The 15,580-nt window shown below is 44.6% G+C and overlaps 1 protein-coding gene across 1 annotated transcript; it reads left to right on the top strand.

Annotated features, from left to right (window-relative positions):
* The first annotated feature begins 3,459 nt into the window (after nt 1-3,459).
* On the top strand, nt 3,460-14,372 carry ASB4 (ankyrin repeat and SOCS box containing 4). Its single transcript, XM_075828762.1, has 5 exons — nt 3,460-3,649; nt 5,758-6,057; nt 7,937-8,427; nt 11,864-11,977; nt 13,815-14,372. Exons 1-5 carry the CDS (start codon nt 3,460-3,462, stop codon nt 14,001-14,003), a joined length of 1,284 nt encoding a protein of 427 aa, XP_075684877.1. The 3' UTR covers nt 14,004-14,372.
* The last annotated feature ends 1,208 nt before the right edge of the window (nt 14,373-15,580 follow it).

Genomic DNA, 15,580 nt, shown 5'->3' on the forward strand with positions numbered 1-15,580 from the left:
AGACAGGGCACTTATAATGTGGTGACAGAGCCTCTTTAAAGGACCTTGCCACTGTGTATTTAATGTGTTAAAGGTCAAGATAAAGACGGCTACATCTCTACTATAGATCAGGGGTCCTCAACTGGTTGACTGCGGATGCCAGTTGTCCAGACCAGTGGCGCCGCTAGCAGGGGCATAGCTAAAGGCTCTTGGGCCCTGGTGCAAAAGTTCAGCTTGGGCCCCCCGTGCACCCGTAATTTTCAGCGGCATTGCTGGGTCTCTTAAGAGACCGATTAATGAAGCACAAGTAGCCAGGGGCGTTGCTGGGGTCCAAAAAGCTCATGGGCCCAAACCCCAAGACATATGTTTTGTACCGCCCCCCTTCCACCATACTTCTAAATAATGCAGAACCCAATAATGGTAACAGTTCTACACAGTGAAAAATGAATACAGTACAGCTACATCTAATGACTTACAGGTAACGTCTTTTCTTTCCCTTCTTGACTTCTTCCAAGTTCCAGCCATGACTCGTATTTTCAAACAAACGTCCTATGCTGTTGCTACCTCCAGTGCCCCTACAGAGTAATAGTTACAGTACCCCAAAGTAATAATCCCCCTGAGCCTCCGAAGTTAATAATACCTCTTGCAGTCTGCTGAGACAGACTGTGGATTGTCTCATGATAAGTCTTCATGGACAAAGTGTCTATATTGCTAATATATCCAAATGTCAAGTTTTTGTTTTTTTTTTAAATAACTTACAGGGACCCTTTATGATTTTATCCCTCCAGTTCCTTGTATGTTTCCATTTGTTAGGCGGACAATCACCCTTTTCTCCCAACAGCAGGACTTGTAGGTCACTACACCTGTGGACTGGCACTATTTTACAACATCCTCAAAGGCTTTGTAAACCTTTGAAAGCGATTTTTCTTCTTTCCTAATAAAAAGGTCAGTGTGTTTTGTGCAACTTTATAATTAGTCTTTATTAAAAATTATTTTTACTTTTTGAGATACAACTGCTCTGTATCCTGTATATAGAGCAGCTGTATCTTACGCTAAATCCTGTACCAGTCAGGTCAGCGGGACTGACGGGTTCAGTGACAGCAGGTCCTGCCTGTCTCTGACATGCAGGATCCTCCTGTTATCTATCACATCTAAGTTCATAACAGGTGATCCTGCGTGTCTCCCGCTGTCACTGAACCTGTCAGTCCCGCGGACCTAACAGATTCAGGTCTTACATCTTTTGCACACGACCGCAACTGGACCGACCACGATACATGTGAATGTCCCGTTCTCTACCTCCTCACGGAACTGCTGTTCTTTACTGAACGAAATGATACATTACGGAACAGCAGTTCTGTGGGGACGCAGAGACTCCTAGAATCATAAATGTCTATGCTGCCAGGAGTCCCGTTCACATGTACCGTGGTCAGGTCGGGAAATCCGGCCACACACAGACCGTTTTTCACTGCCCGGTTCTCAAATGATACATCTGCTCTGTATAGAGAATACTGAGCAGCTGTATCTCTAAAAATTAAAAATTATTTTTAATAAAAACAAATGATAAAATTGCACACTGACTGACCTTTTTATAAAAAAAAAATATAGATTTCGAAGGTTTACATAGCCTTTAAAGCCCATGTGCACCTTTTGGAGGGCAATTTCTTTTTTTTATAAAGCGGTCAGTCAGTGTGATTAGTACACCTTCTTTTTACTTTCTGAGATACAGCTGCTCTGTATTCTCTAAACAGAGTAGCTGTATTGTTCGCTAAGACCTGAATCCGTCAGTAAGGTGGACCTGATGGGTTCAGTGTCAGCGGGTTCTGCGTTTCTCTGACACGCAGGATCCACCTGTAAGTTATTAAGGTAGATATGAGGGATAACAGGTGGATCCTGCGAGTCTCTGAACCAGTCTAAAAACTATTTAGAAAGTTGCACTAATCACAATGTCTGAGCGTTTTATTAACAAAAAATAATAATAAATTGCCCTCCAAATATTTACATAGGCTTTAAACTATTCCTCATTACAACCCATACCATATATTTGTATCTTTCATGGGCAGTGAACCATGAAGTGGTACAGTATACTTAAAGCGTCTCTGTCACCAGGTTATAAGTGCCCGATCTCCTACATAATCTGATCGGCGCTGTAATGTAGAGAACAGCAGTGGTTTTTATTTTGAAAAACGATCATTTTTGAGCAAGTTATGAGCTAGTTTAGATTTAGTTTCTTAACCCCTTCCCGACATTTGACGTATCCATACGCCAAAGTCGGGTAGGGGAAGTATGGACGGTGACGGTATATGTTACAGCCGACACTTCAGAGCTTGAGCGCGATCCCGCTAGTTTAACTCGTTAAATGCCGCGGTCAATACTGACCGCATCATTTAAATTGTCAGAAAGAGGAGGGTGACCCCCTCTAACAGCTCATCGCGCCCCCCGCAACGCAATCGTTCGTCATGGGAACAATGCTAAGTGTGTATAAGTTTATAATTTGTTTGAGGGGCACCATCTACAAGGGGGGCTATGTTGTACCATGGGGGGGGGGGGGTGGCACTATCTACAAGGGGGGCTGTGTGTGGCACTACTTACAAGGGGCTGTGTGTGGCTCTACCTACAAGGGGGACTGTGTGGCACTATCTACAAGGAGGGCTGTGTGGCACTACTTACAAGGGGCTGAGTGAGGCCCAACCTACAGGGGGGCTTTGTGTGGTACTATCTACAGGGGGTCTGTGTGTGGCACTATATACAGTGAGGCTGTGTGACGCGCTGTCTATAAGGGGAGCTGTGTGGCGCTATACACAATGGGGTGCAACTAAACTTCCGGTCCCGCTATAAAATCTCAGGATCAGCGCGGCCGGGGACCGGAATGTATATTAGTGAGTGTATCACATACTGCAGTGACTGCACTGATAATAATTTTTGGCCCCCACATAACTAAGGGATCTGCCGAGTGACTCACTAAGTAACTATAAGTATATATCATGTTACTTTTATAAATATTTCAAATATTTAAAGGGCTTTACCAGGAATACCATTGATTACTTATGATTAAGATAGACCGTCATTGTGTGATTATTGGAGGTCTGACCCCTGGGACCCTACCAATCAGTGCCATGGGCCCTTCTATGTTTTTCTAGACTTAGTGGCCCACCTGTACTTGGTACTGCAGTTTAGCCCCATTGAAGTATATACTAGTGATATACACGGTGCTGCCTTCAGGAACATGTCTTCATCCCGGCCACTACTCACATGGACACCTGCGAAAACCTTCATGGATCCTGTAGAATGACGACCACAGTTTAGTGTCATCTAAAATTAGTTCTTCCAAAGTTTGCAAACAGCAGAGTATAAATAGTGGGGCCGTCCATGGCCGGGTGATAGAGTTACTCAATCTTGGCCATGTCTGGCATTCGGCTTCTCATAGGTAGTGGTGTGAGGTAGAGGACATGTTTACTGCCACTCACCCAGAAGTCTGCAGACATGGACAATGAGGCCGGACGGAGATGTACCCGCTCCCTGGCAAACCAGCTGCTGAAAGAGACGCTTCTCGAGGCTCTCCAAGCCAATGACTATGTAACGGTGGAAAATATACTGAACGAGGGGAAGATAGATGTGGACACCGTGTTTGAGGTGGAGGATGAAGGGCTGGTTCTGGCTTCCTACAAATCAGGTATGAATCAGCAAAATCCCCCCCAAAAAAATTCAAGAAAATTCATGAGGTAACCATATGGTCAAAGCGGTGGGCACCGGGTCAATATAACGGCACAAAAGTCTTTGGACTTTATGATTGAGGTGTAACTTGAAGTTCCTGGACCCCAATGTAAAATCTGTACTAGCCCCCCCCCCCCCCCATGTACCATGCAATAATGATAATACTGGTGTCTTCTTATGTGGCAGAGGGGACTTTGTACCCCCTCAGGCACCAATGTTGGGTGCAACTGCTTCCTCTGCACCCTCTATAGCTGCACCCCCTGGGGATAAAGTATTCAGAATGACGAGGCAGATATATAATTATTACACATGTATTATATTACACCGTCCGCTCCTATTCGCCTTCCTACTGGAACACTGCCAGGGGTTGCATCATCTGATACTGCTAGTAAAGCCAAGTGGAACATGCCCAACACATGGAAGTAAACAGGCAAGAATAGAATATTTTTTTCCCCCTAAAAAAGTGACGCTCCATCTTCGCTGTATAGTGTGTAGATTCTGCAGATTACATATAAATAGCTGAGTTACTTGGTAAATACCTTACTTATCCTGAGTTATAGCCTGTATTATACTCCAGAGCTGCACTCACTATTCTGCTGGTGGAGTCACTGTGCACATACATTACATTACTTATCCTGAGTTATAGCTTGTATTATACTCTAGAGCTGCACTCACTATTCTGCTGGTGGAGTCACTATGTACATACATTACATTACTTATCCTCTACTGATCCTGAGTTATAGCCTGTATTATCTTCCAGAGCTGCACTCACTATTCTGCTGGTGGAGTCACTGTGTACATACATTACATTACTTATCCTGTACTGATCCTGAGTTACATCCTGTATTATACTCCAGAGCTGCACTCACTATTCTACTGGTGGAGTCACTGTGTACATACATTACATTACTTATCCTATACTGATCCTGACTTACATCCTGTATTATACTCCAGAGCTGCACTCACTATTCTGCTGGTGGAGTCACTGTGTACATACATTACATTACTTATCCTGTACTGATCCTGAGTTACATCCTGTATTATATTCCAGAGCTGCACTCACTATTCTGCTGGTGGAGTCACTGTGTACATACATTACATTACATATCTTGTACTGATCCTGAGTTACACCCTGTATTATACTCCAGAGCTGCACTCACTATTCTGCTGGTGGAGTCACTGTGTACAGACATTAAATTACTTATCCTGTACTGATCCTGAGTTATAGCCTGTATTATACTCCAGAGCTGCACTCACTATTCTGCTGGTGGAGTCACTGTGTACATACATTACATTACTTATCCTGAGTTATAGCTTGTATTATACTCTAGAGCTGCACTCACTATTCTGCTGGTGGAGTCACTATGTACATACATTACATTACTTATCCTGTACTGATCCTGAGTTATAGCCTGTATTATCTTCCAGAGCTGCACTCACTATTCTGCTGGTGGAGTCACTGTGTACATACATTACATTACTTATCCTGTACTGATCCTGAGTTACATCCTGTATTATATTCCAGAGCTGCACTCACTATTCTGCTGGTGGAGTCACTGTGTACATACATTACATTACATATCTTGTACTGATCCTGAGTTACACCCTGTATTATACTCCAGAGCTGCACTCACTATTCTGCTGGTGGAGTCACTGTGTACAGACATTAAATTACTTATCCTGTACTGATCCTGAGATACATCCTATATTATACTCCAGAGCTGCACTCACTATTCTGCTGGTGGAGTCACCGTGTACATACATTGCATTACTTATCCTGAGTTATAGCCTGTATTATACTCCAGAGCTCTGGAGTATCTTTCCACAGAATGTCAGATAAGTCTGCAGTAATGCAATCAATGCTTTATTCCCTGCTGCACATCTGGTGTCAGTCTTCACTATAGTCCTGACATTCTATTCATGAACTCATGGACAAACAAACGAAAAGTGCTATAGTCTGCATTCGTGGCTGAGCTGCATTCCCATAAGAGTGGCACTGTTTCTGGAAAAAGTAGACCCTGAAAAACCCCCATAAGAAATATGTTAAGATTCTTATTAACCCTTTAGGTCACTGGTTGCCTAGTTTTAAACTGGCCGCCTCATGGGCGACGGGACTGCACATTACTGTTATGCTGGGACATCTGGAAAGCCTGCTGGTGCTTCTGGAGCACAACGCCTCTATCAACAGCAGACCCAATGGAAAGACCCCGTTACATGTCGCCTGTGAAGTAGCCAACCTGGACTGTGTCAAGATCCTGATCAGCCACGGTGCAAAGCTTAACTTCTTCTCAGTCAGTGGACAGGCACCAATACATTACTGTAAAACCAAGGAGTCTGTCAAGTGCGCCAAAGAGCTCGTCTGGTGCGGTAAGCGATCCATATTATATTAGTCGGCTACAGATGGAAACATTTAGCCAGCATGATATATTTATCTGTCGGGGGGAGGGGGGTGCTAGAAAACTAAACATAAAGCTCAAACATTGGATAGTAAAAAGTACTGCAACTTTCTAATATGCTTTCTGTATCAATGTTTCACCATTTTCAAGATCTCTGCTTGCAGTCAGTGAATGAAAACATTCTTATTCACACCCAGAGGCTGAAAACTTCTGCAGACCTAAAACTTCTCACAGCGGATAGTTTATTACAATTGTATTCAGTCTAGACAATCCTCTGAAAGCTAAACAGGCAGAACTCCGGACTGATACATGTTACCTGCACTGATACATTGTTGCAATCTATCAGAACAGGAGAGTGATTTGTACTGCCAATGTGTTTCGTTTAGCTCACAGAGGATTGTCTAGACCCGGGGGAAGGGGCTAAACTTTTTGAGCGATTGTGCCCAAGTTTGCAGTTGTTTTTTTTTTTAATGATAGCAAAAAGGCCTGGGCGACACGGTGACAGTAAGACTAGGGCTGCACGGCACGGCAACTTTTGCCGCAACACAGGTCGGACGGCTAAAGATCGCTGTCTTATACTGCATCACAGGCAATGATAGCGAGTGCGGTTTATTTGCAAACCGTAAATTGCCACAGCTGGGATTACACAGACGCAAGGAATCCAAACCCACTGGACTTCTTGCGACCGTGTCAAATTATAAGTTGCAAAGCGACCCCATTCAGTTTTATTACCTGTCATGCAGCTCGACACAGCGATCTTTGGCCATGCAACTTGTGTTGCAGCTAAAGTTGCCATGTGGCCCTAGCGTAAATCGTGACATAATCGTGATAGTGGATTATATTGTGACAGTAGGTCATGACATAATCCTGGTCACAATGTATCTGCAATTATTCCCTATAACAGTGATAGCCACAGACCCCCAAAATCAGTGACAGCCTCCATCCCCTAATAGTAGCAGTAGCATTCTCCCTCCTATCCATCGATAGTAACAGCAGGGTCCCCTCCTTTCCACCTGTAGTGGTAGTAGTCCTTGCAGCCGTAGTAGTGTCCCTCTTTTTCTCTAGTAATAGCATAATTCCACCACCCTATACCCCAGTAGTAGTATCATCGGCAGCAACCAGAAAAAAAAGTTTCTAGTATAAAACCGTAAGGGCTCATTCAGACGAGCGTAAAACTTGTCCGTGTGCTGCGCATGGAAATCACGAGCAGCACACGGACCCGTTGATTTCAATGGGGCCCCGTTCACACATGCGTGAGTTTTCACGCAGCGGGAGTCCATTGCGTGAAACTCACTGCATGTCCTATATTGGTGCGTTTTCACGCACCTACACACCCATTGAAGTTAATGGGTGCGCGAAAACCACGCACAGGACACGGATGCACATTTGTGTGCTGTGCGTGATTTGCGCATCCTTTCCATTGAAAAAAAAAGGGGTTTGCGAGTGCGTGAAGAACACATGCCACTCGTAAAGAGCAGATTCAATAACGCAACACACAAGGACCAGATTTACGCGCGTAAATCTGTCACGCTCGTGTGAATGTAGCCTGAATTGAAGACTGGGAGGAGGGAGAGGAGGGGGCTGCAGCTGCAACTTCTCACTCATTCCTTCAGTGAAACAGCATGAGAAGGAAAGGAGGAGGAGGAGTATCAGGGGAGACCTCTGATTGGCTCAGAACATAGCACAGCTCTCCAAAGAACCCGCCCACTCATCAGCAAAGAGACAGGTGCATTTACAGAAACCATCAGATTGAAGGAAAAAGACCCAAAATCTGTAAGTTACACGCAACATTTCTGGCTCTGCTACATCTAATACACATCTACAGCCGCGTAATTTATTTCTTTTTGTAGGCGCAGATGTAAATTTGCACAGTAACAATCACACCCAGGAGACCCCTCTACACACCGCTGCCCGGATAGGAATACCAGAACTTGTGGCTTTCTATGTCAACCACGGGGCGATCGTTGACAGTGTGAACTCAACCCTGGAAACGCCTCTTGCAACCGCCGCCTACTGGGCACTAAATATCAAGGAACAGAAATACAGCACCAAGCACCACCTCATCTGCAGGATGCTGCTGGACTACAGTGCCAATGTCCGCTCCCGAGATATTGACCGTAAGTCGCCCCTCCACAAGGCGGCATGGAACTGTGACCACATCCTAATGGATATGATGCTGGAGGCTGGCGCCGAAGCCACCTCTATGGACGTTAATGGTTGTGCCCCCCAGCAATATGTCCTGAAAGTCACATCTGTCCGTGCTGCTGGTCAACCAGAAATCTGCTACCAACTACTACTGAACCATGGAGCGGCGAGGATATACCCCCCACAGTTCCATAAGGTGAATTATCGGGATCCATATAGATCATATTTACATATTTTCATCTCAATTTACAACTTTCTAATCTACTTTGTATATTAATTACTAACAATTTTTCATATATTTGCTTGCTGTCAGTGAATAGGAATCATTGCTTGCTTTCAGTGGATGAAAACCTGTCCTGATCACGTGATAACACAAGTGCGGGACTCGCTACACAAGAGAGCGCTGATAACTGCACTCCATACATCTATGTCTTCATCGCATGACCAGGACAGATTGTAATCCCAGGGAAGTAAATAGATGAAAATTACTCTTACTGGTAATTGGATTTTCCATAAACCTCCACAACGGCACTTATAGGAGGAATAACAGAGGATTGTAAATTTAGGGCGGGACAACTGCCGGAAGGACTTTACGCCCAAAGGACAAGTCCCTGTCTGACAATACGTCTAATTTGTAATGTGTAAAGAAGGTTATAGGATTAGCCGAGGTGGCTGCCCGACAAATCTGGTCAATAGAAGTGGAAGCCCCTTCAGCCCATGAAGTGGAAACTGCTCGGGTAGAATGCGCCTTTAGACCTACTGGGGGTGAAACGTTCTTGCTTTGGTAACAAGTGGAAATGGTCCTCTTAATCCCCCGGGCGATAGTGGCTTTACTTGCTGCCGTCCCTTTGTTCCTCCCCTGGAATTGGACAAGTAGATGGTTGATCTTCCGAAAGTCAGCGACTCTTTCTAGGTCACCCAGAACACATCTTCTGGCATCTAAGTCATGGTATTCCTGCTCTTCGCTGGAGGATGGATTGGGAAAAAAGGAAGGTAATCAAACCTACAGTTGGCAGTGGTCTCATGCAGACGAATGTTGTGCCACTCAGGCCGTTTTTGACGGCATCCGAGTGGCACCCGATAGTCTTCATGGACCCATTCACTTTAGCGGGTGAATCGGTTCGAGAAAAATGGTCCGAGTCTCCGATCCGAGGAAAGATAGAACATGTCCGATCTTTCCTCGGATCACTGACGGGACTCGGACGGCGCATTCGGTTGTGTGCATGAGACCGTAAGAAGGCATTCAGGGTTGATATATGCACTCTTAGGCCTTATTCACACGAACATGCCCATTTTGCGCGCGTAAAAAAATGCAGCGTTTTTCCTGCGTTGCAGTTCCGTGTGACATCAGTGTACGGTGCGTGTCTGCGTTTTCTACGCGCGTATGTCATCAGTATGTCCCGCGTATCACGTCAGCAAAATAAACGGAAGGAGGTGTTTTTCAATTTTTTTTATAATTTCTTTAGCAACTGTTGCGTGAATCACGCACAGCACATGGATGTGCGTCCGCGTGCCGTCCGTGATTTTCACGCACCCATTGACTTCAATGGGTGCGTGATGCGCGAAAAACGCACAAGTATAGGACATGCAGTGACTTTCACACAGCGGACACACGCTGCGTGAAAAACACAATGTCTGAATGGCCCCATTGACTTGCATAGGTCCGTGCGACACGCGTGATTTTCACGCGCGTATCACGGACGTGAAACACGCTCGTGTAAATCCGCCCTTAGAGTGCTTGTTTTTAGGTAATTTTCTAGACCCTTTTGTAAAAAGTCTAATATCAATGCGATGCTAGGTCTGGACGAACTGTCCCATATGTGCTGAGAAAAGAGGATGACTGTTCTATAAGAGCCGTTGTGGAAGTGGCAGGAAAAATGAAGCTTCACATGTACTGACAGCAAGCAGAGATATTGAAAACCATCAGGAATTGGTATACAAAGTATATCAGAAAGTTTTATATTTTATGAATATGCTTTTATTTGCTAAAACGAATTTACCAGAGGATCCTCAGGGGCCCCAGTTTCTTGTACAGTAATGAGACCACGTCATGACAGGAACCATGGGGATAAGAAGTCCCATTTGTGGATTACCTTCTATTGGGATTTACTAGTTTTTTGGTCTGTAAGGGGCGTGTATACTGTTACAAACATTTTTTGTTACTTCAGATCATCAGCAAAAAAAAGAAGAAGCTACTTTGCAAATAGTTTTGATTAAAAATCTATTACCATATTGTGTCTACATCTTCTATGCACACCTATGTGTCTCCGTGGTTACAGACTACAAACAACCCCTGTGTAGTCTGATCCAGCAGTTATTGTATGTGTTGGTCGCTTCTCTCTGCCTCCTCTTTTATGTTCTGTAGATGTGCAAGAAGGGGAAACAGCAGTGGAGTAACGCTGGGGATACTCAGGGGGCACTCCGCAGGCAGGGTTTATCAGGGGACACACTTCTGGCACTGTTTATAGAGGGGAACTCTGTCAGCACTGTTTGTCAGGGTTCCCACTGCTGGCACCGTTTGTCATAGGACACATTGCTGGCACGGTTTATTAGGGGGCACACTGCTGGCACAGTTTATTAGGGGGCACACTGCTGGCACATTTGTCAGGGGGCACACTGCTGGCACAGTTTATTAGAGGACACATTGCTGGCACAGTTTATTAGGGGCACACTGCTGGCACAGTTTATTAGGTGGCACACTGCTGGCACAGTTTATTAGGTGGCACACTGCTGGCACATTTGTCAGGGGGCACACTGCTGGCACAGTTTATTAGGGGGCACACTGCTGGCACAGTTTATTAGGGGCACACTGCTGGCACAGTTTATTAGGGGGCACACTGCTGGCACATTTGTCAGGGGGCACACTGCTGGCACAGTTTATTAGAGGACACATTGCTGGCACAGTTTATTAGGGGCACACTGCTGGCACAGTTTATTAGGTGGCACACTGCTGGCACATTTGTCAGGGGGCACACTGCTGGCACAGTTTATTAGAGGACACATTGCTGGCACAGTTTATTAGGGGGCACACTGCTGGCACAGTTTATTAGGGGGCACACTGCTGGCACAGTTTATTAGGGGGCACACTGCTGGCACAGTTTATTAGGTGGCACACTGCTGGCACATTTGTCAGGGGGCACACTGCTGGCACAGTTTATTAGAGGACACATTGCTGGCACAGTTTATTAGGGGGCACACTGCTGGCACAGTTTATTAGGTGGCACACTGCTGGCACATTTGTCAGGGGGCACACTGCTGGCACAGTTTATTAGAGGACACATTGCTGCCACAGTTTATTAGGGGGCACACTGCTGGCACAGTTTATTAGGGGGCACACTGCTGGCACATTTGTCAGGGGGCACACTATGGACGCTGTTAATGGAGACACTTTGGACGTTGTTATTTATGTGTGGCCTTTACTTGTGGTCAGAGTTTAAAAGAAATACCCCACATATCACTTCTCCCATAAAACTGACGATCACCCTGTTGTGGTCGGGCTTCATTCTCATGTCAGGACCCGGGCCGGTCGGAGGATCGTCTGGTCACTCACATACTGGTGACTATTTCTTGTGTAGTTTTTATTTTGAAATGACACAATTTTCATGTATATTGACCGGAGGGTGAATCTTCAGGTCTTACAGGAATGTCACTCATACCCGAGAGCTGTGGAAGTCATGGTCAACGCCTATGAACACATCAAGGCGACATACCGATGGGATAAAGCCATTCCGGAAGACGATCTGGAGGTAATGGGAAAGAAAAATACGGTTAATATCTGACTGGTTTTAAAGGAAATGGGTTGATGGATCGGTAACGTTCACACCTTCACACGCATGGGTGCGACTGTTAAGGCTGGGTTCACACGAGCACATTAACGTCCGTAATGGACGGACGTATTTCGGGCGGAAGTCCCGGACCGAACACAGTGCAGGGAGCCGGGCTCCGAGCATCATAGTTAATGGATTCCATTATGACCGCAATTCACAATCATGGACACTAGGTGGCGCTCATCACATCTTGCTCACACTGAACCACATAGAATTTGTATTTGAAAATGATTGGACCGATCATTTCACTAATAAAGAAGAACTGATTTTTTTTTTCCAGAAACAGCGCCACTCTTGTCCATGGGTTGTGTCTGGTATTGCAGCTCCTTCCCCGTTACTTGGATACTAGACACATCCCATAGACCAGGGTGGCACAGACCATACTTTTCTATCTCAGTCATCCTTATAAGTCTATGGGAGCGCTAACAACAATTAGTTTGGGGATTTATGGGGATGCAAAGACCCCTTTGTGGTGCTGACTATAGGGGCCCAGATCACAGATCCCCCACTAATGAACTCCGCTGACGTGTCGCTATAATTATCAAAAGTTGTATGAAACTGGAGGAAAAGCATTCTAATATAATACACTTTGTCCCTCATTTATTAATGTAATTACCCCAGTATTTGTCGTAAACTGTGCTATAAATTGTTGCAAATCATCCAAAACTGTGCACAAATTGCCCTTTTAATGCCGTACTCGCCAAACGTTAAATATGTGGGCGTGGTCACAAAGGAGCAGTGGGAGGTCTCCCAGGTTTAGGAAAAATATATTACGGTGAAAGCCAGAGAATGCCGCAATTTTTGGCGCAAATCTACGTCTGCATTTTTTTTTACTTTGAATGAGTCCAAAATGCGCAAATTTTATTAGGAGCTGAGTACCTTTTAATAAATACGGCGCAATTCACTCCAATGCACTTTTTTTAGACTGGCAAATGACACGCTATTCTTTATAAATCTGCTCCTTTGTGTTTCCATTCATCACCATTGTCAAGATCTCTGTCTACTGTCGGTGAATGGAAACATTTCTATTTACATCCAGAGGCTGAAAACTTGTCTAGACCTAATTCTTCTGAGAATTTGCTACAATTGTATCCAGTCTACACAATTTTCGCGATTGATACTTTATCCACACTGATACATTGTAACATTCAGGACAGGAGGGGGATGCTGATGTGTGTAGGGTTGTCTAGATCCAATTGCAGCAAAAACTCAGCTGTGAGAAATATCCAGTCTGTAGGTTTTGCAGGCTGGGTGTAGAATATGGACTTTAACTGCGGCCACGTGAACCCGGTTTAACAGTCTGTCTTGTTACAAAATTAGCAAATGTTGGCGCACGCAATATTTACACTGAAATTTGCAACCTTTTTTTCGCCTCCGGACACTTTTGAAAAGTGGGCGGGGTTAGCCGGGAGGAGCGGGGCGGCCAACGGAACAGCGTATTTAATATTAAATATGCCAAAAATGTACGCAAATTATAGCGCAAATCTAGATTCAAATTTCTGGAGTTAGGACAGTCCAAGATGCGCCAAACTTATTAAGAGGTTTGTGTCTCTTAATAGATTTGGCGCAATTCACGTACTTTAGTTTAAGACTGTCCTGGACCACAGAGCAGAAAATAAATGGTAGCCTTCAGGGTCACATGACAATCTGATGCCCGCTGTATCTGTATATCTGGTGCCTGGTAGAGTGGGCATCATTAGAAATCTTCTCCTTTACGTGCCGCGCTCAGTGCTACCCTGACTCTTGTGTTTTCCAGAGACACCACGTCTTTTATGAATCCCTGTTTGAGGTTTGCAGTAACTCCCCGAGGTCACTCATGCACCTGGCCAGGTGTGCCATCCGTGCGGTCTTATGGAAGAGGTGTCACCGCGTCATCCCTCAGCTGCCCCTGCCCAACACCCTGAAGAAATATCTCCTGCTCGAGCCACAGGGACGACTCTATTAACCTCATGTATTACTCCGCAGAGTGGCGCTTGTTGCATTGCATTCTGGGAATTGTAGCTTCATACTTGACGAAGTGCCACTGACTGTCGGTGCCAATGCCTCTAAAGAAGTGTCTGAATATATAATGTAACATTCTGATAATCCAGGATGCTCAGATCATTGAGGCGCCAGATAATTGGAAGTATACACTGTATATGATCACAACATATTCTTTTAGTAACATGCTGGATTAGACCATTGGGTGCTGGAATGATGGCATTTTAATGTAGTAGTATTGGGGGTCAGGTTGGCCCACTGGGCATATAGGGGGTGCAGTGATCCCAGGGTCAACCAGATCCCCATAGTCCTGGATGCCACATGGCCCAATGATTTATATATTTCTAGTCGATATGTTATAATGCTGCTGTGTTAGATGATAATGTTGGAAATGAATAAACGGAATCTTCTGCAGCTATACGCGTGATATTATAAGTGAGAACTCCGTCCACGCCCCGCACCCCTATCTATCTGTGGTCGGGGGAGGTGGTAATATCAGGGCTACACATGCAGTATATTTGTGGGCCAAACCGGTATTCATTATGTTAAGTACAGATGTAGCAGAGCTGAGTTTGTCATCTTTAGGGCATTGTTGGTGTATTTTGATAATGATTATGCAGTAGATTTACCTGCAGTCCTATGTAAAACCACAGATAACACGTCATGATGTGACTCATCAATGCTTTACCTGTGATCAGATACAGCTGAGACATGTGAGCGGTCGGTGACCAGCTGCCTGTATGTGTATGTGGGAGCACGGGGTGGGTACGATTTTATGTAGCTCCATGAATGGTCATATGGGGGCGCTGCAGCTGCTATTATGCATGCACCATGGCACATATCATGTAATCACTACGGTTGGCACTGATATGTGTACTGTGACTTGCATTAATGTATGGCACTATTATATATTTCCTTTGTCTGGAGCTGTTATATATGCCTTATAGCTGGCTTTTTTAAATATGCCTGACACTATTATATATGCCCTAGGACTGGCATTATTATATGCGTACAATGACTGGCGCTGTTATATACCTCTGAATGGCAATATTATTATAGCTGCCACTAATACATGTGTAGTATGGCTGGCACTAATATATGTTCCCTATGACTGGCACATTTATATATCCCTTATGACTGGTGCTATTTTTTGTGTATTATGGCTGGCACTATTATATATGCTCTAACTGGCGCTATTATATGGGTACAATAACTGGCACTTTTAAATACCTCTGACTTGTAATATTTTATAGCCTTATTTTGGTTGCCACTTAGATGTGTAGTATGACTGGCTCTATTATATGTGTACTATGACTGGCACTATTATATGTGTACTATGACTGGCACTATTATATGTGTACTATGACTGGCACTATTATATGTGTACTATGACTGGCACTATTATATGTGTACTATGACTGGCTCTATTATATTTGCACCATGACTGGCACTATTATATGTGTACTATGACTGGCACTATTATATGTGTACTATGACTGGCACTATTATATGTGTACTATGACTGGCACTATTATATGTGTA

Source organism: Rhinoderma darwinii, chromosome 5 (genome assembly GCF_050947455.1).
Source record: "Rhinoderma darwinii isolate aRhiDar2 chromosome 5, aRhiDar2.hap1, whole genome shotgun sequence".
NCBI lineage: Eukaryota > Metazoa > Chordata > Amphibia > Anura > Rhinodermatidae > Rhinoderma > Rhinoderma darwinii.